This window comes from Nyctereutes procyonoides, unplaced genomic scaffold (genome assembly GCF_905146905.1).
Source record: "Nyctereutes procyonoides isolate TBG_1078 unplaced genomic scaffold, NYPRO_anot_genome, whole genome shotgun sequence".
NCBI classification, from domain to species: domain Eukaryota; kingdom Metazoa; phylum Chordata; class Mammalia; order Carnivora; family Canidae; genus Nyctereutes; species Nyctereutes procyonoides.
This window is the reverse complement of record NW_026575136.1, coordinates 24225283-24241419: the sequence shown is the minus strand read 5'-3', so window position 1 is coordinate 24241419 and position 16137 is coordinate 24225283. Positions and strand designations below refer to the sequence as shown.

Here is a 16137-nt window from a genome sequence, read left to right as displayed (position 1 = left end):
AGTTATTATTATCTCCAAAATGGAGCTGAAAAAACGCTAATGACACCATCAATATGGAACGGCCTGATTCCATTTTATGAAATATGGCTGATACACTTTTGGAGAACTGTAAAAGATGTCACTGCAGTGGATCTTTAGAGACATTAAAAATGGTGTTGCAGGAAAAAAATGAATTAAATTATTGCATAGAAGCATAGTAGGCCCACAGTCCCTTCTAAATAAAAAGACAAGGATCAAAGGGAAAATACGTCAGCTGCTGCCATTCCTGACTCTCTGCTCTAAAATACAGAACACTTTATTCATCTGACTGTTTGAAAAAGAGAAACATGATACGTATGATTTTATTTTTGACAGAGACAATACTACCATGTGATATCGAAAATTATTTCAATTCAGGAAATCTTTATTCAGTTAATTCCAACATGTAAATATATGCTAAGTTACTCAATGCCCACAATGGAGCTTCTTCCTTTACAAGAGGAGGGATTTTTGTCTTTCTTATTTACTGATGTGCTCTGAATATACCTAGACAAGTAGCTGACATTTAGCAGATTTTCAATAATTTTGATCAAATTAATGAAAATAACAAATACATGAAGGAACTTGAATTTAATCTATTTATCTTCGGTGAATTGGCTTCCCTTTCATCATCTTAGATAGCAAAGGATAAAAGAGAATCCTAAGTTCTGAAAGAGAGGAAACTGCTTATAGTATTCCTCTCTTATCTTCAGCAGCAGATTTTTTAAGTTGCCATTCACACTTGTATTCAAGCTCATATTGAAGTCTCATAAATCCTTTCCAAGCCTTTCAATTTCATCGATGAGATAGTCAACATCTGCTCGTCTTGTGGCAGGGTTAGAAAAGACCATTCGAAAAAAATTTACTTTGTCCCCACATGGCTGGTAGCTTATCATGGCTGTGCCTTCCTCTATCATCTGTGCTTTAATCTTTGGAGCAATCTGTGTGCAAATGTAAATATTATTAAAAGGTAATTTTACAAGCCTGTGCTCTCCCACATTCTAGATGCCTACATAGCTATCATTAGTACAGAGTAAAAATAGCAAGCAATTTAAAACTATTAGGGATAATTTTTAAGATGTTTAGTACAGGAAAAAAATATATACCCAGCATGTTCTATATTCATACTGTAGCTCTTGTTACTTCATGATTCACAATGACCCAACTCAAAATAATATGAATGTGCTAGAATGCATTAAAGAAGGTTGTATGACATTTTGCTTATATTTATATGGCAATTCAAATAGAAGCATCTGAGAAAGAGGTAAAAAGGAAATAGGCAATGGAAAAATAGTAGCGCAATTTGGCATCATAACTTTCATTGTTTAAATTATTGTACTACACCTTAAGTTTTTCTACCAGGTCACTGTTCTGCAGCAAAACATAGTTTCTTTGTGAGTTTCACAGAAACAAATCCTGTCTGTGTAAATGACAGCATATATGTGGGACCAGATCACATTAATACATTCTTGGGTTATTATTATAGGGCAAAGAGGCACTGGCATTAGGGAAAGCCAGAGGAAGGCATTCTATAACTACTCAACCTGCTGCGCTTCTTGAAACTTTTGCTTCTGCACACAGTTTGCTACTTAAATGCTGCATATGCTATCCATTACTTAATTTCCCCATAAATCTTATATGATGGCAGTGTAGAAGCAAATAGATATATTTATCTACCTTAAAGACACTTCATGTAATGTCTTTCCCTATTTAATATTTTAGTTAATCAAGATGATCATAAAACAATAGATATTAATTATTGCCTGCGGTGTTTTTAAAGAACTGTTTGATGGTCTCCCCCTTGCTTTCTATCCAAGAGCATGTCCCTAAGAGGGACAGCTCTCTGGTAAATGAGCTGTGTGCACCTCAGGAGCCAGCTTGCAAGTCTGCATAAAAACATGTGCCTCACTAGCTCTCAACCGTAGTAATAGCCCTAGTGGAAGATCACACATATACTTAAACAAATATAAAGAGTTTCACTTAATACTTGCCTCAAACCACAAAATATTTAAACAAGTGGTATTGTGAGAAGCAAAAAGCAAAACAAAAAAAAAAATCTTTATTTTTCACTTAGGACTTACAAGCCCAGTGAAATTTTAGTGATACAAAAAGTTAAAGCTCTTAAACACCGATATCAGATGGTTTGTACTCAGTGTATGCCAGGGTACCTCATAAGGGCACCAACATAAGTGGTTGTGATGTTGGCATAACTCAAAGTAAAATGTGTCTATGTGATGCTTGCTTAATACTGGTTAAAAACTTATGATAAATATATGTGATAAATTGCATATGACGGTAGTGATCTTCTTTAATAATGTAATATGAGATATCCCCCTTGTTATGATATTCATTTGGAATTTTTTCCAGTATATTGTTCTTTGTTCTCTAATAAAAGCTCATATCCATGCTCAGGTGATCTTTTGGTAAATATTTCAAATTTTGTAACAGTTCTACAACTACCTCTTGTATTGTTGTTAGCAATTGTGATTATTTACATTTTTGTCTTCTCTCCTACTCAGCGTTCTTAGCCAACTTACGACTTGGATTCTAATTCATTTTATACCTTAAACTTCTATTGGAATACCTAATATGTATTAACTGATGAATGGATTAAGCAAAGAGTAGGAAAATCAGCATAATGTATATTAAGCACTCAATAAATATTTTTCAATTACATATATTATGACTGGATTAATTTGAAAAATGACTGACATGTTGAGATTGAGCTCATCTCTATATAAGTATTAAATCAATGGCTTGGGACCACGTGAGTACCATGTCTTAACATATCAAACTAACCAGACAGATACATTATTTAAAAGACAATGTTAAAATTAAAAACAGCGTGTGCGCATGCACACACACACATACACACACACACACCTACACACACAAACACACACACACACACTTACCTTTTGGAGTTCTTGATCTCTTTCACAACCTTTTGGGATATGTTTAAGTCTTGGTGGGAAATACCAGAAGCAGACATTGGTGAACTCAGGCTAAATTGAGCATAAAAATTTTACAAGTATCTTTAAAACTCTACCTAATTTCTTAAGCATTTCAGAAGTATTTTAATGATTTTATATTTAATATATTACACTTATGTATAATATATATTTATAATATACTTATAAATATATTTAATATTTAATATATTCTATATATTTTAATCTCTCTCTCTGTATATATATATATATATATATATATATATATATATATATTTGAGAGAGAATGAGTTCACACAAGCAGGAGGAGGAGCAGAGGGAGAGGGACAAGCAGACTCCCCACTGTTGTACAGGGAGCCCCATGTAGAGCTCAATTCTAGGACTCTGAGATCAAGACTTGAGTGGAAGTCAGATGCTTAGCTGACTGAACCACCTAGACGCCCCCACTTTTAACATATTTAAGAATAGCTTTTAAGGGTATAATACATGTCAGACTCTAGACACAGACACAACAGACATCATCATTGTCCTTACAGAGTTTCCAGTCTGGCACGGCTTTTGCTGTCTTTCTTAACCTCTCCTACCACAATTCTTAATGATGTTCATATCTATGTAAGTCATTTTTTGCCATGCTCTGTTCTCTCAATTTCCTTCAGAGAACTTCAGCTATCCATTCCATGACCATTCCTCAAAATATTTTAAACAATAATGCTAGTTCCAGTTTCATATTTGAGAAAGATCATTTGGGTTGCAATATGGACAATGGCTTAGAGGAGAGAACAAGTGAATAGAGAATAATATTACTTGTTAGTATTAGGCTATCATAGTAAGTCAGGAGAGAACAGAGATGACTTCACTAAAGCAGTGGCTGTGGGTACAGATAAGAGGGTTTACATCTCCAAAATTTCAACAGATATAAGTAACCTCTGCTGGTCTTTTAAGATGAATTCAAGTTTTCTGGTTTCAGTGACTGGCTGTTTTCCACATAGATAAAAAATATAAGAACACTTTACATAAATTTGATTTCAGAGAGGAAAATAAACTAGTAGAAGATGTATAGTTTTAAAAACAGACTTTGGGGCACCTGAGTAGCTCAGTTAAGTGTCTGACTCTCATTTCAGCTCAGGTGTTGATCTCACAGTCATAAGATCTAGCCCCATCTGGGGCTCCACACTGGGCAGGGAGCCTGCTTAAGATTCTCTCTCTCTCTCCCTCTATCCCACCCCTTCCTCTCTCTCTCTCTCTCTCTCTAAAAAAAAAAAATTAAATTAATTTTTAAATTTACTACTATTTTCCATTTAAAACTGTGAGACTCACCAAAATTAAGATAATAATGTAGTCAGAGGAAGACAATTTTGAAGACAGACGAAGCACATTTTTTTTTCTAACAATTGTTCTTATTAGCATGGCTTTATGCCATTGGATGGTTGACTGGGACTTGGAGAGGAAAATTGACATAATACTGGCAAAAATCTCAAATTTTTCACTAATACCTACTTAGTGGGTTAATAACAATCTACCAAAGATTATGGTAATTTTAAGTCTACCTTCTCTTATGATCTGCTGTCCAGAAACCCAGCTACATATTATAACATACAAGAAAAAAAGCTAGGAACAATTAAATTACTCTTATTTTGTGCCAGAGAAATCAGAAAAGCAATTTAACCAAATAGTTCTAATTGTCCTAAAAAGGAAAATATTGAAAATCATTATCAATTAAAAGTCTTTTGGACCCGTGGCTTGTAAGACACAGAACTTAAAACAGATTTTAAAACCTAGATGATTTACATTTAGATAAGATAAACTATTTATGAGAATTGCTAAGCATACTTCTAAAATTATCTCAGGTAAGAATACTCAGCAAAGTATAAATCCATTAAATTATCAAAAAAAAAAAAAAAGAAGGAAAGAAAGACATCTTTACCTCTGCATCAAACACGAGCTTAAAGTTATCTTTTTTCTTCAAAACCTTATAGAAGTATTTTGCAAGTTCCATATATCTGTCAATCTGTGCCTCAAAGCCACAGATTCCCTGTAATCAAAAAAAAAAAAAAATAAAAGTTTCCATTCAAAAGTAAGTTCCTTTAAATTACATCAAAAAAGTTCCTGAAATTGATTAAAATTATTTAAATGTACTTATATAAATAATAAATAATAATGTATAATAATAATAATAAATAATAAATAATAATAAATAATAATGTGATTATTATCTTACCACCAGTAGGTGTTCTCCATTATCACTTCATTATTTCTAGATCCTCATCCCACTTTGATCCCTACTGTCAGTGAATGTAAGGCCAATTTCTCGGCCTTCTGCACTTCAGTGCCTAGATTTACACACATTTGCTAAATATATTGACATGTGATTCTCATCTGTCTAGTATGTAGAGCAAATTTTTAAAAGTTACATATAATGTTACAAGGAATGAGAGAAATACTATAAATAAAGCCCTTGGCATGCTCACAGGCAGAATGTAATTTTTTTACTAATTAATTAATTAATTTTTAAGATTTTATTTATTTATTCATGAGAGACACACAGAGAGAGAGAGAGAGAGAAAGAGAGAAGCAGAGACACAGGCAGAGGGAGAAGCAGGTTCCATGCGGGAGCCTGATGTGGGACTCGATCTGGAGACCCCAGGACCATGCCCTGGGCCAAAGGCAGGCGCTCAACCGCTGAGCCACCCAGGGATCCCCAGAATGTATTTAAACATTAACAACCATTGAAATTCTGCTCCACCACAGGCATGTAGTTCCGTACTGTATACACTTGGTTTAATTTCTCTTAGAAGAACCCTATAAGGTGGGCAACCGAGGCATAGAAGCATTGTCCAGTCTTTGTTTCCACCCACCTTCTTTCCCATGGTGATTTCTGCTTGTCTCGTGTTATTAAGCACTACACGGGGTGACCCTCCCACTTATATTTTCATCTGAGACCTTCTCTTTGAATCTCAGACTTATATACTCAACTACTCACTCAAATCTCCACTGAGATGACTAATGAACATCTCAAAATGACATGTTCAAGACAACTCCTGATCTTTCTACACAAACTTATTTCTGCCACAGTCTCTCCAATCTCAATAATGTATCGATTTGATCCTCTAGTTGCTAAATCCCAAGACTTTAAAGCTCTCATATTCTTGATCTTCTTTTTCTCATAGTCCATATCTAATACTTTGGTAAATTTCATTATGGTTATCTTCAAAATGTAATTAGACTCTAATATACCTTAGCCTAAATCCACTGCCACTCTGCTGGCCTAATCACTCTCTCCCACATTATTAAAATTGCTTCCCCACTGATCTCTTTGCTTTTGTCCATGCACCCAGAGCCCAAGCTGAGGGTATGCATTCACAGTTATTCTAGGCTTCACAACCATATGAAGTGGTACTTTAGTGGATTCTCAGTACATAAGCCTTTGTAATTAGAGTTGGCTTCATGAGCATACAACCTGCACAATCACATGGGCCCTATACTCAGAAGGGTTTTCTGCTTAATTTATTCTCTGCCATTGCTATCCTGAAATTCTTTAAAATTTTGCCTTGGACTTGTGTTTGTGAGTCAGGTAAGTAAAGTGTCCCTAATGAGACATGTGAGCTAAGGAGATATATGCAACTTCCATGTCTAGCCACCCAATTTACACACAGCATTTGCAATATTCAATGAGCACAGAATTTCACGGCCCCTATGATATGTGGGAGCTCTGGGATTCTCAATACAATACAGGTGAACACAACTGAGTAAACAGGGTGCTAAGAGCCCTAAAGGGGACTTTATCTCAAATCAGAACTTGTTTCCAACAGAATTTGTTTCCTTCACTCCTTATCCTTTTCAATGCCTTCAATGTCTTTCTCTACAGGAAATTAACATATATAGTATGTGTTATGTTTATAATATGTATATTTTATATATACACATATATTTGAAAAATCAATTATATGAATACATGGCTAGAACCAACAACTCTCACAATTTTGAACAAACATTCATTTGGAAAAGGCACTGTTAGTATTTGAAATGCTTAAGAATTGGAATGATGGACTAATTTCTTGTGATAACCACGTTATCATCTGATGCCCAGAAGTTTCTCTTTGAGGGCAGTACGGTTTGGAGGAAGCTATAAACAGTTAAAAGAGGAAGGAGAAAGGCTTGTGGAAAAGTTAATAGAAATTATTGATGAATGATCCTACTTTTGATTCCAAAGAAATGAGGCCAGGGATCATTGAAGTAATTGCCATAGAGCTTACTACTTCCCAGGAATTTTCCATATAGAACTTTTAATGGCATTCATACATATTGAACTGGCATTTAAAAATATCAAGGTATGTGTCTATATTACAAATGAATCTAAGTTCTGTGAAAAGAATCTACAAAGATTGAATATTAAAGACAATGGCACTTCTAGTTTAAGCTTTAGTGGACTCTGTTAGTTCATGCTTTCCAAAAAAGCAAACATCACAATGTGATTAAAGGTGCCAGGATTTTAATAGTGGAAGTGCCTGGGTGAAAGGAGGAGCTGGTTAGAGTGGGAGAAGTATCAGACTGTAAATAAGTCTGAGTCTAAGTGAAAGAGAAAGGGAGGCTAAGTGGGGTGGAAACTTCCTAGACTACCAAGAAGTCCAAGGAAAATTCAGAAAGGTCACTGAGGAGACCTCACACCAAGTCAGCTGTCAGAAGAGCCTTATGCCTCTCAGGAGTGGGGATGCTTTAGAATCCCTGACAGGCTCAGTCATTGGCTGGGAGAAAACTTTGGGAAACAGCCCCGGGACAAATGCAATGATGAAGTTAAGAAAAGCAGATGGGGTTTTTGGACAATTAAACTCCCTATAGCATTCTCATGGCCAAAACAGATTCATATTATGAATCCACAACCAGTCCAACCCATGTAGAAAATCTACATAAAAGGAAGGTTCTGTATTGTATTTGCTTTTGCATATATAGTCAATGCTCGTAGCATCTTACACTATTATATGATTTTTCTTCTTATTTTTATAGCCTATCACAGTATTTTATGTAATTGATTATATTTATAAGTAATATGAATTTCATTAACAATGGCTCCTCCTTCTATCATCAATGAAGTTTTCATTGTGTAATTAGAGCAAAGGAGGACAAAATAGAATTTTTCAATCTTGGAAGTCAAAACCTCCCTGTCGGACCTGCCATGGATATTTCCTGAATTTGATTTCCAGTGTGAGACATGTTTTTTTTTTTTTTTTTATGGGAAAAGCATTTCCATGCCAGTGTATACTAAGTTTTTATGTAATCATCTGCGCCCATTGAAAGGGTAATAAAATATTCCTTATCTCCCCAGGAGTCAAGTGATTATCATTCTGGAGTAGAATGGGATAGAGACTTCCTTTTCTCCACCCAAAGAGGATTCCTTAGCATTTAGGAGTCAATGTAAGCTCTCTCTCCTTCCCTCCCTCTCTCTCAGGGTGGGTGTGCCAGCTGGTATAAGACTCCGGTTTCCTAATTGCAGGGTCCCTGTCCTGTGATAGAAATCTCCTTTGCACATGGAGGGTGCTGTGATATGGCCTCGCTAAGTTGCCCGAATGGGGAGTAGGGGAAGGAGAAACTGACACAAGAGATGTTCTCTAAGTAGATAGTTGATCTTCCTCTGATTTGGAAACCTCATGTTTACAGGAAGGACAAAGTAAATAAATATAGATACGGAATATTCATTGGTCACATCTGCTTTATAGAAGGCCAAACGAAGTGTTTCTCTGATTGTCTGGCTTAATCCAGGCCAAATGTGATTATCTGTATCTTTTGACCTGCAGTTGATAGGTCATTAGCGAGTAATAGAGCCAGTGAAGTGGGTCAGATCAGCTTTTCTTTCAAAGAAAAGAGCAGAAAAGAAAATACTAGAGAATTTCACATTGTAAGATGTTTTCCTAAAACTTTTGTTTTAATTACGTGTGTGTATGTATTACTGGGCCACAGCATAAAATGTATTTCTTTGTGTTAAAAAGTTTAAATGTCACCCCTTTATTATATAAAGGAATAGATGAACTATGTGATCCTTTACATAATCTTTCATATATATATACATATATATAATTTTTAAAAATGTTTTGATACATATTGAGCGTTTGTGAGTTCAAGGATGCCCTCTGTCAACAAGTATCTAGGTGTAAATATTTGTGTAAGGTAAATCGAGGTAGGTATATGCTGTGACTGGCAGCTCAACTTTGGTAGAACTAATAACCTCTTACAGAGTTCAGGAGGTCCCTGAGAATATTTACATAAATAAAATCCATACAGAATCACACTGAGGGATATTTGGATTATAGGTGTCTGACAGATCTGCACAAAATTTTGAGCTTTGTGTTTGCAAAAATTGGAACTTTGAATATTTTTAAAGCAAGCTTAACAAAATTTCCAAACTGGATATTTAAAAATCTCCCGGAAAAGAACTTAGAGAATGCCTATCTTTGAATGAAGAAAATTATCAATGAAACTCCACAATGAACTAAATAATGGCTGATTATCTTCCTGAGTCACCAATGTTCTTTTATCAGAGTGTTGACTATATGACAGGCTGTTGCTAGGTGACTTTGATGACAAGTGGTGTCTCTGATTTTGTGGTAATAGATTTCTAACAACAACAAAAGACTTCAAATTAAATAGCAGGGTCAGTAATACATTATAGATGGTGTTAGTTCATGTCATAGCTTTCATCAGCACAGAACCCAATGTCCATCTTTTTATAGAGGACTGGAAATGAAGTAATAGAAACTTATAAATAAGGGGCAGGCAAAGGGTACAGAACATGTTTTATGTTGTCATAATCTTTGGATAGACCATCTGCTGACCTTAGACGCACAGGTAGATTGCACATCCATGTAACAAATAAGGGTTCACATCTGAGAATCTCTATCAACTTCAAGTCTACTTGACTATTAACAATTCTAATTAGTAGAGGAAAAAAACAGTTTTTCAAAAAGTTGCAGACAAGCTTATTTCTTAACAGATTTTTAGTCTTACAGTTTGGTAGAGTATATAGTAACAGTGGAACATGCCAGATTTTTTTTTCTACCCCAGTTGGAATTTAGACCTGAGAAGCCAAGGTTGTCATCTGTAGTTAGAAATATAGCAGTTAGATAACAACAATACCGTTGTTATCTGTAGTTAGAAATATAGTTTTCTTGAGAGGTATTTAGGAAAATAGTGAGACAAACCTTTGGAAAAGACACCCAGATAGAACTCTAAAGAAAATGGAACAATCTATATATTCTTGATCCAGACAAAGAAGGCCTAATAAAAGGAATGATACATTCCTACCTTTGCTTTCCACATTAACCATAGCTTAAAGACATCAACATGGCGGCCACACTGAATAGTTTTATCCCCTGTATCAAAGTCCACATTGTAGACCTTATCGGGCTGGAAAAGATACCCAGCTCTCATCTGGTTGCATGCTTCCAGAAGACCCTAAAGAAGCAAGAATATATCTATATGTAGGTTACATACATTTCAATAAGAAACCACCATTATTTATTTCAATTAACTTAGCATTTCTACTTTACATGCACTTTTTTGTTACCTTCATTTATTTTATTTTTTTGAATTTTATGAAGTTTTGTATTTTAATTCTGATATAGCTAACATACAGTGTTATATTAGTTTCAAGTGTACAATATAAGTGATTCAACAATTCTATACATTTCTAAGTCCATGCACTTTTAAAGAGAATTTTGTTTATTTTATATAAAAACATGTTACCTTTCTAGGATTTTTGTATATCCAGTTGTCCTTTGGGTTTATCTGGGACAACAGATGGTGTAATTGGATTAACACAATTTCTCTATTTTTCCTTAACTTTTCTCAAAGTCCTTGACGTTTTGTTGCTCTTTTGAAATCATTTGCTACTATGTATTGAAGTTAATGAGAACTGAGGGCCTCGTTCGCTTAAACTAAACTATCCCATGAATCAGCCTTTTGGGTGCCAGTCAGCAAAGTGCTCTGGGAGTCACAGTAGGTAGAGAATAAAGTAACCCGTTCATTTAATTTTGTGCTTCTCACATAAAAGATGTTGAAAACATTCCTCTTAAGTGTTGAAGAATGGAGAAGCATTTGCTTTGGATGGTTAAGAAGTGATCACTAGAGAAAAGAAGTGTTTCCTGTCACCAAGTTAAAGAGGGTTTTCTCAAAGGATGTGCGCCAAGAGAACACAAGCAAGGCCAAATGTGCGTGCACTGACGGGGTACCGTTTAAATACACACCAAGCATAACTGTTGCACAAGAAGCAAATAACAATATGTTTACTATGTGTTTTTTATCAACTGGCCACTTCACAAGTAGTATATCATTTGAGCCTCACAGAAAACTCATAGCATAGGTACTATTGTTGTATCATGTTTGTAAATTGAGGAAATGGATACTTTAACATACTGAGCAATTTTCAAGGTCACACAACCAACCAGTGACGAATCTGGGATCCGACAGAGGGGCAGTTTGTCCTGAAGTTTGTGGTAAACTCATTTCAAGGGAAAAAAAAAAATCACACTCTTTTTTTTTTTTTTTTAAGATAGGCTTGTAGATCTAGGCTTAAAAGTGCAATGTGGTGGTAAGAATTGAAGTATTTAGGGAGAAAGGAATAGAAATGATACATTGAAATGAGTACTTTATGTATCTATATCTTAGGAATCCTATTTCTACGTGTAAATATTTTCTCTTTAGTTTACTCCAAACTCCCCTTCTTTATTTTTTTTTAAGATTTTATTTATTTATTCATGAGAGACACACAGTGAGAGAGAGGCAGAGACACAGGCACAGGGAGAAGCAGGCTCCATGCAGGGAGCCCAATGCAGGACTCTATCCCAGGACCCTGGGATCAACTACTGAGCCACCCAGCCACCCCCTAAATTCCCCTTCTGTTACGTTAGACAGAGTTATAGTTAGTATAGGTTATATCTACTCTTCTGATGTGATGATTAAGCTAGTCATATTTACCCACAATCTGTCACACACCGTGCCCAGGCAGTGGATTTGTGGCAAGCAAGGGTGGAAATGCTCTGCCCTACTGACTTTACAATCTGGGTTACAGGAGGTTAGGTGGGTTAGACACTAAACAAAATACGGCATATGAGTGTGAAATTGTACCCAGGATAAACTCTGTGGAGGAGTTTCACAGTGTTGGAATATTGTGCTCTAAGATCAAAGATTTCACTTAGTCTGAAGGTCTAGGAAAGCTTCTGGGTAAAAGTCATTTTCAAGTTCAGTAGGAGCTAAACTAGAAAGATGTTGGGGGAGGGTGTGGGGGACAAAGTGGAGCCAGACCCTCATAGGCAGAAGGAGAAACTCCTGCCAAAGTCATAGGGGATGAGCTGCACTGCTTCTTCTGGGAAATAAGAGCAGGTCAAGGGATGTCAAGGGAAGAAAGCAAAAGGAAGTAAACGGTGAATAGGAGAGCAGAGGAGGGTATAGGCTGTACCTCCCAGGCTTTGTAGGCGATGTCAGGGATTTTAATCCCCATCGTAAAAGCAACAAGAAGCCACTGAATGGGTTTCAATTTTGCATTATGAAAAAGTCCTCTGGATGAAAGAGATTAACGTGATTAGCACTTCACCTCAAAAACACATGGTATTTCCTTTCCTTTAAAAGATCAAATAAAAGACATTTAAAATTAGTTTTAATTGTATTTTGTGTACAATTGCAGCAATATATATATATATGTATATGCATATCTATATGTATAGTGCCTAAATGTGTTTTTTTAGCATCAGAAAATATATTCATTCAATACTTAACATACTTGGTTTATACTGCTCGTTAAGGCATGAGTCAAAATGGTCTAATGGGCAACCTTAGACACTCAAGTGGTTTAATAGATAGAACCAAATGTTCCTCTTAATTTAAGGCCACACCAAAACAGGCTTATTTTCCAGAGACGACCTTCAAATTAGTGAAAGCTTAGTAGTTTGAGGGTTCTGTTCTACCACCTTTGACCATCTATATGTCTTTTTTATACAAAAAAAAAAATGATAAAACAAGAAAACAGAACCTTCTTGGAGGAACACATGATATGTGATAATAGCGTAAAATGTACTATTTCAACATACTCACTATGGGTGAAGAAGTCAAGGAAGACTGCAAAAAAAAATTTGTATTTGAGTCCTAAACATAAAGGTATCAGAAATCTGAATGTTGAAGACAGACCTGTTAGCAATAGGAAGAGAGAGCAAACTCAGAAGCTTCTTAAAGAAAACAAATGTTAGCCAAATTATAGTTTCCGGGTATTGGACATGCAGGAGTGGACAGGAAGGGGGGACCTGTTAGCCTGCAGGCTTCAAACACAAGGCGGCTGCCATTTTATTGAATATTTTATTGGATATTGAAGGAATATGGCTGCCATGTGACCAAAGAATAGAATCTGAAGCAGAGCTAAGAAGTGTTCCAGCCTGCGTTGCTGAGAATTGCCTAGGGTAGCGAGAATAAAGGCCCTCTAAAAAGAGATAAAGTGGTCACTGAGTGAGGACTCAAGAGTAAATGAGTTTCCTAAATTCCACATATGAGTGAGATCATATGGTATTTATCTTTTTCTGACTGACTTATTTTGCTTAGCATGATACCCTCTAGCTCCATCCTTGTTGTTGCAAATGGCAGATTTCATTCTTTTTTTATGCCTGAGAGAGGGAAGGAAATCAAGAACACCCTCAACTCTAGAGAACAAACTGATGGTTACCAGAGGGGAGGAGGTAGGGGGATTAGTGAAATACGTGATGGGGATTATGGAATGCGCTTGTTGTGATGAGCACCAGTTGTGGTATGGAAGTGCTGAATCACTACATCATCCACCTGAAACTAATATTACACTGAATGTTAGCTAGCTGGAATTTAAATAAAAGTAAATTAAAAAAAAAAAGAGTAAGTAGAGTGCCAGTTAAAGCAGTTTGTAGTAAGAGCACAGACACTTTATTTTTATATCCAAACTCTTTGGATTGCTTGTAAGAGAGAAGGAAAACAAAGCTATAAATGATACTACATAAAATTCATTTGCATTTCTGACAAACATGGAGATAAGAATTCTTAAGTTAAAGTTCATCATTATATCTCTCCTTGGAGAAGACCATGGCCTTATCTCCTTATGTAACATTGCATTTACTATTGTTGGAGATAAAATACAAAAACATACGAGAAGAAAATAATTTCATACAATCCATAAATTTGTGCTTTCTATGCTTAAAATATATTGCAGTTACTCAGACTTATCTACATTTAAAATGAGCAATATTTTTGGCCCTACGCTCTGAGATAACAAATGGGTCAGTGGACCAAATTTGATCCCTAAAAAACATTTTGTTTTTTCGTGGTGTTTTTAATGAGTGGAGCATGAACGGTCAGGTTTTCTATTGACCTCATCACTGCCCATTGTGTCATCCCAGGTCTTATCCATACATTGAGTTACCACTTGTGCTTACAGTCATTTGGTTTTGTGGCACCTCAATGACCCAGTGGCTGCTACTTAAAGATCAAGAGAGAAGGTTCTGTGTAATAGGCCAAACTGTGCTGCACTGTGCTAATTCAATGAGGCCATAATTATATTGGTTTTAAATATTCACAATGAAACTAGTCGTTACCAAGACATCCATCATGGCACTACTTAAAAATAGAAATCATTTACTTTTTCACGGATCAGGATAGCAGAGCACTGAAGGGGGACACCCATGAGTTTATGTGGATTCCAGGTCACAGAGTTGGCTCTAGGTGATAAAACAGCTCCAATTAGTGCTCACAGTCTAATAAAAGAGAATAGAAACCCAAACAGGTTATTTTGCTTTCACCAGCAATGGTGCAGATCTTACCTTTCAATGCCACTGAGTTTAGAGGAGTAGTTTCTGGACAGCAACAATCCACCTCCCCAGGCTGCCTACAGGTACAAAAGATACGTGTTCTTCTATTCTTTCTTTTTAAGTAGCAGAGGCAACTTTTTCCCATGTTAAATTTATTTCAAACATTGATGAAGCTTTAATTGCTGTGTTAGATAATTATAAACTTGGCTATCATTATACTACTTATAAGAACAATGCATTTTAAAATTTCCTCCTATGACTTCTTATTGCCTATTCATGACACAGTAAAGTTTTAGGTTTCTAATTAATTCAAACACCTTCTGTATAATTTCCAGGGACGGATGAAAATGTTGGCATCAGATTTGGCAATACCACAGAGAAATTAACATATCTACCATATTGTATAACTTTAATTTTATCCAACTTTTACCAAAGCTGAAGAAAGTTTTGCCCAAGGTCACTGTACTAAATTAATAGCATCAAAAATTGTGATTTCCTTAATAGGTATTAATTTTAAAATGTTCATTAGAGTAGTGGGCTAAATCTTTTGATTTAAAATCAGTTTGAAGGGGCACCTGGGTGGCTTAGTTCATGAAGTGCCAACTCTTGATTTTGGCACAGGTCATGATTTCAGGGTCATGGGATTGAGCCCTGAGTTGGGGTCCACTCTCAGTGTGGAGTGGGCTTGAGATTCTCTCTCTCTCCATCTTGCCCCTCCCCTGCCTGACCTCCCCTCTCCACCCCCCCCCGCATGCATGCATTCTCTTTCTCAAATAAATAAAAATTAATTAGTTAATTAATTAAAATAAAATATAACTATTTCTTCAAATCGATTTTCTAAATTCTTAGTTGAATAGAGGTTTAGACTATTTTAAACCCCTTGACACATTTATAGCTCTTTCCAGGCTAACATATTGAGTCAATTCTATTCATTATAAAAATTAGTTTCCAGAGAAACTTTCATCTGGCCTACAATACCAATTAAGTAATTTTATGGATTGTTCATGGGATACATTTTTGTAAAGGGAAAATTAGGAGTTAGACTAAAGGATGTAAGGACTAAAGGACTTACATCCACATGCATCCAGAGTCTGTGTGTCTCACAGATATCCGCAATGGCGTGGAGAGGATCAAAGGCCCCAAATACTGTGCTGCCAGCTGTGGCTACAACGCAAAAAGGAGTCTGGCCCTGATGATGACACAAGCTGAATCGTCAGTAGAGCCTCAGGAGGTCCCATGGGAAGACTATTGTCACTTCACCATTACTTCTGGGCATCAGGAAGCTGCATGACTTGGACAAGAACCTTAAATACCTAAGAACTTCATATATTCTGAGGTACCTCCAGGACTGGGAAGAGTAGTGT

The 16137-nt window shown here is 35.9% G+C and overlaps 1 protein-coding gene across 1 annotated transcript in view; it reads right to left on the bottom strand.

Moving 5' to 3' along the window:
• Positions 1-785: 785 nt before the first annotated feature.
• LOC129495458 (glutamate decarboxylase 1-like) overlaps positions 786-16137 on the bottom strand; it is a 28746-nt gene continuing 13394 nt past the window's right edge. The window contains exons 8-14 of the mRNA XM_055302993.1: positions 15846-15962; positions 14786-14850; positions 14605-14683; positions 10263-10412; positions 4894-5001; positions 2934-3023; positions 786-959 (exon numbers count right to left, since the gene is read on the bottom strand). Of these exons, the coding sequence (XP_055158968.1) occupies positions 786-959; positions 2934-3023; positions 4894-5001; positions 10263-10412; positions 14605-14683; positions 14786-14850; positions 15846-15962 (783 nt within the window). The remainder of the gene's footprint in view (positions 960-2933; positions 3024-4893; positions 5002-10262; positions 10413-14604; positions 14684-14785; positions 14851-15845; positions 15963-16137) is intronic.